The sequence below is a fragment of the Rhea americana genome, unplaced genomic scaffold (genome assembly GCF_003343005.1).
Source record: "Rhea americana isolate MKP2758 unplaced genomic scaffold, rheAme1 scaffold_294, whole genome shotgun sequence".
Classification (NCBI taxonomy): domain Eukaryota; kingdom Metazoa; phylum Chordata; class Aves; order Rheiformes; family Rheidae; genus Rhea; species Rhea americana.
The window spans coordinates 753,542-764,897 of record NW_028186417.1 but is presented as its reverse complement, the minus strand read 5'-3'; the positions used below and the strand labels follow the sequence as shown (position 1 = coordinate 764,897).

The 11,356-nt window shown below is 39.1% G+C and overlaps 1 protein-coding gene across 1 annotated transcript in view; it reads right to left on the bottom strand.

Moving 5' to 3' along the window:
- The window catches only part of CFAP299 (cilia and flagella associated protein 299), a 222,156-nt gene that overhangs the window by 138,971 nt on the left and 71,829 nt on the right, over positions 1-11,356 (bottom strand). Inside the window, exon 4 of the mRNA XM_085309242.1 lies at positions 6,248-6,338. Coding sequence (XP_085165368.1) covers positions 6,248-6,338 — 91 coding nt within the window. The remainder of the gene's footprint in view (positions 1-6,247; positions 6,339-11,356) is intronic.

Genomic DNA, 11,356 nt, shown 5'->3' with positions numbered 1-11,356 from the left:
CGATCCCAGCACATCCTCACTTACATGCATGTAATGACTCGCCATTCCCTTTCCAGTTGCGTAAGGAACAAAATYCCTGCTGATACTTATAAACACAATTACAGGATCTTTAATGAGGATTTCATTGGTCTTGAAGGAAGTCACAGCAATGAACGAAATTACGCATTTGGATCAGCACTTTAAGTGACCTTTGAAGACTTCTGAAGACAGTTAAAGCCATCCGAACAGCATGCCACATTGCTTGCTGTCAGCTGAGCTGAAATATGACTACTTGCTACCACATGAGCAATTTGCCGACATTTACAGCTGTTATGTCAGTGAAATGATACAATTGATCTATCATACAAAATGCCGTAGTTTTCATATATTTCTCTTCTTTTGTCAAATTCTTTCTATACAGAGTAAAAGTTTTGCAGATTTCCTAAGAAAAATGCGTTATATCTGATCATACAATTTTTAAGCCTTTAGAATAGCCTACAATCCACATCTTGCAATTAATCTTGAATGATTTTTTCCCCTTAATGCATCTACAACTTACATAAGCTATCATTAGAAAAAATAAATGTGATTATATTAACTGTTCCTTCTTAGTCAGCTTCTCTAGAATAGATAAGTATAAAGAAAAATTATCATAGTGAATTTATGAGCAGTCTTACTATGCTGCATAGCATTTTAAGTAACATTATCTGCTTGCATTTTTATCCTCTTTTTGTTGCTATTAATTGTTCATTCCGACAGTGAAATATTTGAAATAAGAATACAAAATAAGTAAACAGTCAATTCCCCCAAAGCTGTTTTTAAGGTTCAGAGGATCCATGGATCCAGTGGCCCTATATCCAAGTGTTTTTCTTCTCTCCATCCTGTTACAGCCATTTGCTGTCCAGTGCGTGGGGATGGGGGTCTCCCCCCACGCAGCCAACGCATCTGGGCCTGCTCCCTGCGCTGTCCATCTGTAGTATGTTTGCCTTCTCTGGACATCAGCTTCAAGGCAAGCCACCAGCAGAAGCAGACAGCATGTGCTTTCATACTTGATTACACTCCTTGCCTAATGTGCACCAGCACAGAGTACATAAACAGTGCTAGAAAATCTTGCCTATGATTTCTGGAGATTGAATATACCTCCCCCCACCCCACCCCCCAAAAAAGGACTGCTTGTAAGCTGCACAGTGACCGGTGTCAAGAAGCAATCCGATTTCCCCACCCCTTTCAAATGGGACAAAAGGCATATTTAGTCTTGCAGTGCTAAAAGACAGAYTACGTCTACTTCCAGGAAAGTCCAGCTTTCATTTCTTTTATACTGCTCTCTTTTTAGAGAAATGGAGTCTGATATATATTTTATATCTCAAGGACAGAAGTGATTTGTTTGAAATTAAGTTATGATTACCTGCATGACTCATTCCATTTCCATAGCAATTTATTAATTGGACAAACATAGGTTCAGTTAAAAGGGAAATAAACATTTGTACAATAGCCTCTTTTTCTTGAGAGGGAGCATTTCATAGATGCTGGGAAATAGTAAAGGGAAAAAAAGATCATGTCAGCACAATATTGTTGGTCATATACAACGCAATCTTATATTTCACAGAGTTTGCAACACAGGAAATGGGTATATTAAAGTGCCTAATTCACAGGTTTTTCTGAGTCAGCTGCAGTGGTTTCTTTGGATGGCTCTGAAGGAACAAGCTGTAACCAATGCTTTTATACCAGCCTTCAATAATACACATTTCAAAGCCAAAAAGGCCCAACTATCTTAACTGTTTACACAGCCAACATTCACCAGGACAGCAACGACCAATAAGCTCCATTCTACTATGCAGGAATTTTATCTGATCTCCTGGTTGTAGTCCTCACAACTCTTAAGACAGGAAGARCACTTCTGATGCTCACGGCAAAGTCCGCAAGAACACACTGCGTTCAGATATGAGGTAGCTGTCTCTTCAGATGCATCGCTGCAGTAGTATTCCTCTCTGGTTGCCCTGCCAACCCAAGCCTCCCCCCAGGTCAGTCTCAAGCTATTCACAGAATAACTGTGAGATCTGCTCTGAGGGTGCTTTTCTTTAAAAAGTTTGAGTATTGCATAATGTCCTGATGCTTTTTTAAAAACAAACCGTGACATACACCGGGCCCTTTATCACCTTGAATCAACAAGAAATATCTCAAACATACCAGGGTATAGGTGAGGGATAGATAGGGTAAACATGCACCTGTGTAAAGACGTAGAGATCTGTCTGCCTGCAGAATACACCTGATGAGGTTTASAGTGGATTTCAGGTGAAGTCATTTATGAAAATACTTTTGAAATCCAGCACTAGGGAATTCTTACCTTATCCCCCACCTCCCTGTTCATTTTTCAAAACTATCTTGTACCAGATGCTCCTTATTTCTCTTATAAACTCATCTGGATCAAACGTTTGAATGGAATTGGTTAACAAACAAGTGCGTACAACACTTGTGTCAAGACAGACTCATTTGAAGAAGGTATCCTCCCAGATCAACTTCACATATGGATGACCTGCAAATCTGATACAACACAGTGAGGAAATAGGAACCTCAGCTAAAGAAGCCACATGAGTGACCAAGCACAGCTGAGATATTTTTCCCAGGCAGACCTTAGCAGTTTTGGAGATCAGATGTTTTCAGAGACATTTTACCCTAGTTTTTTTTTTTACAAACAGGACAGGCTGACTAACAAGAAGCTTGCCTTTAGCACAGAAGTGGGGTTATACCCAGAGAAGATAGATCTTCTTTTTTGGGGGGGGGGTGAAGGTGGGGTTTCAAAAGTTTTGAAAACACCAGCRGAGCTCCAGCCAAGACCATACAAATCAGATTGCTGACAACGCTCACTGTGCCAGAAACTAGTCTGCTAKATCCAATATTGTTGTCATTGCAACATGCAGGAAAAGTGCTGCTAACCCTAATTAAAGGGCTGAGCCTTGTAGAAAGTGCTAAAGAAAAATAAGTATTACTAAAAGCTTCCTCAAGGTTCTGTTTCTGCRAAGTTCTTTTCAGAGCCTTTTTAACCCTTATTTCTTCAGCAACCCCCAGATAAATACATCCAAAGATTTAATGAAATCGTTCATTAGTTCAAGCATAAGTTGCTGGTCCCACCCAAGGGAGTATGGGAAGTCACTGGATGACCCCTGCTGCATGCTAGTAGGCCAACTTGTGTGTCTTGGGACCAAACCCAAGACTTGCACATCCTTCATCTCAAGAGGAGGCGCAGGTCTTAGATACCACGCACTGAACAGAGCAGCACAGAAATCATTTGTCTCGGCTCCTGAGGAGAGACATATGCTGCAACATCAGCACTGCTGGGCAGCAGTTCTAGCTTTGCAAATAGGCAGTCTTTTCTTTGAGTAGTAGTCTGTTCAGCCCGTCTATATGGTCTAGCCTAGTCTGCTCAGCAGCCAGTGTATGCGATCTCGGAGACCAAGTGCAACCGCCAAAAAACAAACATGATTGTGTAAAGCCCTAGTAATAACACAGGTGGCATGGGCAAGATCAAAAGAAACATGCTTTCATAAGGAAATACCTTTTCTCTGTTGGCTAATTAAGTATGCAGTAGTAAAAAGTAGTATCTTTTGTGTGCATTTGTGATTGCAGGCAACAAGGTCATGTTCTGAATCACTGTTTGTAATGCATTCCTACACTGAAGTGTATTAAGAATACATTACAGGGTCTCCTGTACACCAAACCGCCAGAGAGAGTTGAGGCTTAAACTCCACACTTAATTTACTTCATTATATCCAGTTATGTACTGAATAGGTTGAAATAATATTTGCTGTTCCAAAAACTTTTGATACATAACTAGAGGCTGCGTTGGGGGTCTAGAAATCCTACCACTACAGGAGGCCTGGAAAATGAGACCAGCTGTCTACACTTTGAGGGAACTTTCCCAATCTCCACTTTTTCTTTTTCTTGAAAAAAAAGCTAGCCCATGATTTATCCACCTGTTTTTCCTTCTCAAGCCCATATGTGCCTCACTAAGTAGAGTGCTTAAACCTTACTGCTTTCCTAAACCTAAGCTCCATTTCAGATAGCCGTAGTGACTCTGACCTCCTTGTGCCAATGTTCTTTGCAGTATAAATGTTAATACAGTCTACACAACACAGGAGCAGAAGAGGAAACCAAACTAGACCCAGGACAGATGGACAGACATACCTTACAGCACCAAAAGAAAAAACCTTTCGGTTATAATGTGTGTTTAGCACATCAAAGGGATTGAAATATCTTTTTAAGTATATAAACCTATTGCATTTTCTCCTGTCCAGGTTTCTCAGTGTTGAGTCCCCCCAAGGAGGAGAATCTCTAGGGGAAACTTCCAGGAGTTCCCTGGCTGCGCTGGGTTCCGTGTTAGGTGCTATTACAATGTACTGCGCTGTCCCCCCAGCACCTTCGTCCTGGGAAGCCTAACACCAATCACAGCTCTTGCCGGCACCTTCGGCCCCCTCTATGATAGCAGAAAAGTACATTTAACTTCCTATCTCCAGACTGACACAGCACCCTGTCAGCACAGCAAGGAACAGAGGTTTTCCTCCTCCTGGGCTACGCTCTAGGCTTCTCAGAGGGCATCTACTATCAGGGAGGTCTCAGCTGCTCCAAAGTCCTGGGCTCAGCCCTACTCCCTTTACCTAAGGCCAGACAGCTCTATTAGTACAATCTAAGTCTTGTCTGAAAGGGGCATTTAGTAATGATGCCATCTGTAAGATTAAGAAATTAGTATTCCTTTAAGGCGGGCTCAGAGAACTACAGCCAGAAAGTGAAAAACAAGAACAAGATGTTACAATTAAAAATTGCACCTTTTTAAAAGTTAGTAAATATCTCAAGCGAGTCACAGGTTGCTTCCACCTTCTAGCCTAAATCACCACGCCTTTTTTGGTATCTTCTATAGTGTCTTGTTTCTGCAATACATTTAACCTTTTGCATCACCTTTCTCCTGTAGGAATCCCTAAATACCCCAAGCAGCACAGTTCCCATGATATTTGTGAGCTGGCTGAAGCCACAAGGTATTTGAAGCTTCATGAGAAATCCTGTTCACATACATTTTGCAATCAGATTTCAGACAGCATTTCCTCTGCAAATTCTGGAGGTTAATTAGCTAGCCATAAAAGAACAAATATTGATCCTAGAATTATAYGAGGGAGGGAGGGAGGGGAGTTACCATTTTACTTCAATTAGGAGAGATGAAGGAAAGTAAAAATCATTGGTCTATGCCTGATGAACTTCCTAAGCAATCAGAACAWGAGAATAAAAATCACAGTCACCTCAGATTTCCAGATGCTTATTGCTTTTGCAATCTGTTTCTTTCAGGGAGCAAAAGATGAAAGAATCTAGCACAGATAGAAACCCAGACTCCTGCAATCCTGTAAAGGAGGCAAGAAACAACCCTGCTTTACTCTATACATAGCAGTAAGACCACTTTTGACTCTTTTTCAATCATGTTATGAAGTTTAAATAGAAACAAATTGAACATACGGAATTCAAAACTCCTTCCTTGCACCGCATGCAAGCACAAGCTCTTCCTTGTGCGATACCAAAGCTATTAGTAAGTCTAGGATATAGGCCCATCTTCCTTTTAAATGTCCAGATACTGGTCTAAGTGGTATTTACAAGTAGTATTGTCAACTTCAGCACTGCCACCCCCAAAGCACACCTACATAACTGAAGGACAAAGCAAGAAAAGATTTCCAAGCAGCTTTTGCCAGCGCTAACATAGGAAAATAAGACATCAGTTAGCAYAGTACACAGGCAACTTAGTTGCCTCATACAGAGCTAACAGAGTCAGGAGGCACACAGCCATGTTCGTAAGTCTTTCCTGTATTAGTATCAACATCTCAAGCACCTGACACAAAACTCAGCAGTGCAATTCCCATACCATCAATGTTTGTGTATTACAAAAAGACTCTCTTAAGCAAGCTACCTCTTCCTCTACCTAAAGTCCACATGTAAGTGAATTTTGGAAGACAAACCCACAGGTTCTTATGAAACCAAAGTGTACTTCACTAGATGTTCTTCTCACATCCTTCACTCCATCACTTACCTGCTTGTGAGTTTTTAGGCAGCTTTTTCATTTATTTTGCTTTTAAATAAATTAACATCTATAAGCCTCTAGGTTTCAAGGAATCTCTCCTAAATCAATCTTTAAAAATGTTCCACACACAACTTTCACGTGAAACAGCTCATTTTCCAGTTCAGATAAGATTCGCTTTTAAGCTATTAAGACAACTGTAATCTCACAGGTACTCACAGACATTCTTCCAGTACGATTGGCTTCCTCTCTTTCCGCCAGTGCCCGTAAAAAGTTATCCTTCAGTTCTTTCCCTGCACTTGCGAGCGACCTGGAAAACAATTGTATACTACTGTTATTACTGTTATCAATTGTTTTTGTAGACTTAGGGTTCGCTGTCCTGTTGGGTTAAGTGTTCTGCAAATATAAAGAGATAGTCTTCACCCTAACGTGGTTAACTCATCTATTGCCTATTCTGATTTTACATTCTTGCTGCAGTAACAATACGTTTCACACATTTAAAACATTCTTCAAATATAAGCACTATTCCAGRTGTACTATATATAGTACTTTATCAAAAGCTGACTTCCACTTACATGCATTTTCAATTATATATCAAGACTAATCAAAGTACTTATTTGGTAACTACAGGAATTATGGCCAGTCATGCTTATACAAGAACACCAAACTTCCACAGTGGACAAATACAAACTTAASCCAGCAATTCATCAAATGAACTACTACACACTTAGACTGTTGCGTATGGTAGGGTCAGTATACTTTTGGCATCTTTAAATACAAGTGATGAAAAGACAACCCAATTTTCCTCCACAAAAACTGCAAATACGTATTGCAAAAAAAAGGATATCGGACTCTAAAGATCCTTAACCTTTAAATATGGTATCCTCGAACTCAAGCAATAATTAAAAATAGAAAAAACACATCAGACAGTCAAAAGCACTGAATATTTGACAGCGCTCACCAAAAATGTGATCCTTTAAAATGTCTCCTGCAAGTTTCTTGGGTCTAACCCAAAACCCTTCTGTATCTACAGGAGTCATTCTWCTCCCCACAATGTGCTCCACATGTACAAGAAGGAGGCTGACACTTCTGAGATCCTGCACTAGCACACCTTCAGCGGGACTTTTTCTCCTTTCAATCTTTAAAGCAGTGCATGCTTGTTGAAATTCTCTTTGCAGCCAAAGGCAAAATAGWGTCTTATAATTCAGCACAGATCTACCTGAAAAGGGAAGTATTACAACCTCCCTGCCACTACRTAGACGTGAGTATTTCAATAAAAAGGAGCATCTGTCAACCTAAATAGATAAAATACTAAGAACAAACTCTGTATCAAATATATACCATATGAAGTCTCAAAAAGAATGGCAAAAAAAAAAGAAAAGAAAAAAAAGAAAAAGAAAAGAAAAGAAAGAAAAAAGAGAAAAATTCTCCCAGTGGATTTTTAAATGTATAAGTCCTTGGTAACATCCTTAAACTATATGAGTGAAAAGCATGCATCTAAGCTTCAGAAGTCTAATGTAAAGCAGCCGGGTCAATCCCTGGCTACTTTACCAGCTGTTATCCAGAAATACATTAATTAGAAGCTRTTTCAGAAGTACATCTGCTGCTCTGTAAAAATAAAAAATGAAAGACTAACATATGGATTAAAACTCCTCCATTAATTAGATATAAAAGAAGAATAAGAAATAGGGTATCAATTTTCCTCTTCCTGTCCAGTTAACGTTCTAGATTACCAGACTCTGTCTGCCAGATTTTAATATTAAATCAATAGTAATGTTAAATCTTCGTTTAGCAACTGTTCCATCTGACTTAACTTGAAGTTTGTGGCTCTTATTTAAGGCTTAAATAAGGACTCGATGCCTGAAACACTGTGGGTTTTTTCCACTTATATCTGATGGTTTAATAAGAGACATCACCTTTCCTTAGAAAACTTGCCTTACTGTCATCCCTTGATCACCAACACAATTCTACCAATATCTTATATTTGAAATACCTGAACCACTTTTACAGCACTAAAATACATAAACTTTTTTWAAATAAAAGTATCCAAGAATATCATTACTTCATTAAGAATACATGCCTCAAATCCAACTACAGTATTTCAGGAAAACAAGATGTCATTGGCCACCCTCCTCCACATTAAAAACTGTGGAGTGTTAAAAAGTAAGGGTGAAACATCACAGGTACGTCACAGGTGCAAGGTAAGTAGCTTTTCATAATCCTTGAGAGAATTTCCACGGGACTTTTGCATGCCTTGTTTGTTAACTGATTTTGTTGATTACTTGGGGTCTATCTCAGTAAGGCTGATGTCTGAAAGACATCAGATTTGAATAGAAATCATCTCACATGTATGTATTTCCTATACTAGACTCAATCGGACAAAGCCCCACTTGCTCTGCGCAAGAGGTTTCAGCAGCTACAGAAGGGAAGAAAAAGATGTCTGAACTTTATTAAATTAAACTTAATCTTAGTGTCCCATACGGAAAAAATAAACAGGATAAATAACTGAATAAAAGATRAGAAATACACAAGATCATGGCTGATCTCGTAGTGTAACAGCACCAAGATCATTCAAAGCAGAGCCTGTATTAACTGGCTGCTTTCTGTAATAAAGAGGGGTGGGAAAGAAGGCCAAAAAGAACCCCAAAAACAAAATATACCCCCAGAAAATTATTCATATCATATGACATATCTGATAAACATATCGAACATTTGTTCATTTGGAATATCTCTATAGCCACATTTTTAGAAATTAATCAATGTCATTTGAACCTCAAAATCATTATGGCCTAAAAGTGCTAACAAAGTCCATGGACCAATGAGTGCAGAAACAACAAATCCAAGTGTCCTCTGTACCACGCTCTTACTCTCATTGAAATCTCCCATCTTTAAATATATACATCTGAATACTACAACTCCAGAATCCTAGACTATCCTCTGCTATCTAAGCAACCAGCTAAACAGCTACTTACTGGACTTGCCACTTCCATTAACCAGCAATGAGTCTCTCCTTTATTTCCTGCATATATTTGTTTCTTTGACTCTTTCTCACTCTGCCCGTTTGGATGCGCAACCCCCCCCCCCGGCTATGCTGTCTCCAACCCCTTCCAGCTCTCAGTTCTCTCCCTCTTCTAGGGACTTGTCCACACAAGAAAATTGCACCTGTTTACCTTAAGAGAGGTTTTAAACTAATATACTTAGAACAGTACAAAAGGTTATACGAATATTCTTAAGACTCAAATCAGGCTCATTGCAATGTCAAACGTGACTCAAATAGGAAATTATTTGACATAAACTGTCCACAAGGAACTGTGGACTTCTGTAGATAAAAGTTTGCACTGAACAGCTTTAAAAATGTTTGATGCGACTTAAATAAGTTGTACATAAAGAATTGCAAGCTTCTGTTAAGCTTGCACTGAATTGGTTTAAAAAACAGATCAAGTTCCAGTTACATAAGGTTCTCATGCAAATAAAACCTTTTATTCACTTAGAACATACAGCATCTATAGGAACATTATATGAGGATTTGTTACTAGCCATTCCTTGAGATGCAGCTGCTCGCATGTTCCTAGTGCTCTAGGTCACCATTGCAGCACAAGATTGAGAAGATCAAGGCACTCCACCCCGGGAAAGTTCCCCCACACATAAACAGGCTGAAATTTCGGGGTGTGACTAGTTAGGAATTCATAAAGGCYACGTAAATGTTTGCTCCATCTTCCTGTCAGACAAGATGAGGGAGTTCTCTGAGCAGGGAGGAGTGGCAAGGAACTCTCTAGCATCCACTGAACACGACTCCTCTCAAACGAGGGTGATTTAACTTACAGTGACCTGAAACATGCTGTCTAAATAAATACAAAAGAGTCAGTCACTCAAAAGCTCTTCACAAACTAAAGGGTTGCAAATTACATACCAGCATACAAAATACACTGAAGACTCTTGTTTTTTCACACAAATTTGCAGCACTTGAAAAGGAGAGCAGAGAATGTTTAATCATCAGAGTGAAGGTATGTGTTTCTGTAGCATCACATGCACGATCGTGACATTAAATGAACTTAGCATGCACCGACTGAAACTACTCCTGCCATTCAGCTCAGGCCACAGTGTACTTGCTTCTGAGTGAAGTCCCTTTTTTCAAAGCAGCATTATCTTTGCCATAATCACTACAAGCATTGACTCTTAGGCACCTATACATAGTTGCTTTTAGCAAGGTTTTGACTCAATAGCAATATCCAGTTTCATGTTGTACTTAACAAGCGTTTGCTTGTTTGTGTCCTGATGTTGTGTTCTGTGTTACAGTGAAGGATGAAGTCAAACCTGTCGAGATTGTAATACTCCCACTGGCTTCAGCCAGCCAAAGCTCATCGTAGTCAACATGAAGGTTCACTAATTCCAGATCAAAGACCAAGCTCACCAACGGTCTCCAAAGGACTTCTCACCCCATCTGGTTCAACACCTGAAGTGATACTACTCCTGCCACTGGGATTTTCTCTCTACTTTTCCATGGCACTTGTAAAAAAATAAAAATAAAAATAAAAAAATAAAAGCTAGGCACAGCCATCTGAGCACAGCTCTTAAGTACACATTTCTAACTGATGGTATTTTTAGTTATTAACTGCACTATGTGGCTAAAGACCCACACCAGCAATAGGATATTACTATGCTAGGTACTATATAAACTCGCTGTCCTGGTGAGCTTAGAAACTRATCAGTGGGACACACTAAAGATTGGTGGAAAAAGTAAAATATAGGTAGAAGTTCTTATTCTCATTTCTCAAATGGTAATCTGAGACACATGGAGATTAACAACGTATCTAAAAATAATAAAGAATGTCTTTCCAAACATGTTATTACTGTTAGTAACCAGATAGCAAATGTTCTTTAACTAGTTCCTGTATTAAATAAAATTTCTATATTAACTTCCCTCTCTCTAAGGATATGAGTTGTCTATACATAAAGAGAAAGCAGTAAGAATGAGACGTACTTCGCCCTACCAAGTCTTTCAAAGGAACTACTGCTGAAAATAAATCCTATAGCTTAGCAAAAAATAATAMGCATATTTTTCCTAAAGAAACTCATTTGGGTGCAGAAACTCCCAGTGATGTTAACAGTATTAACTGTTGACTGCTATTTCTAGTTCTATAAATATATATATATATTTTTTTAATGATGCTCACAATTTCTCTTATGAAATCACAAATTTCCATGCTATCTTGTTCCTTCCAGGCTGCTCTCTCCTAGTATCTTCCACCACCCCAYGCACCTTCTCAGATTTCCAGCTCAGACATCTTTTGCTTGAACCTCTCTAGCTGTGTGTGCTACACTGCTACA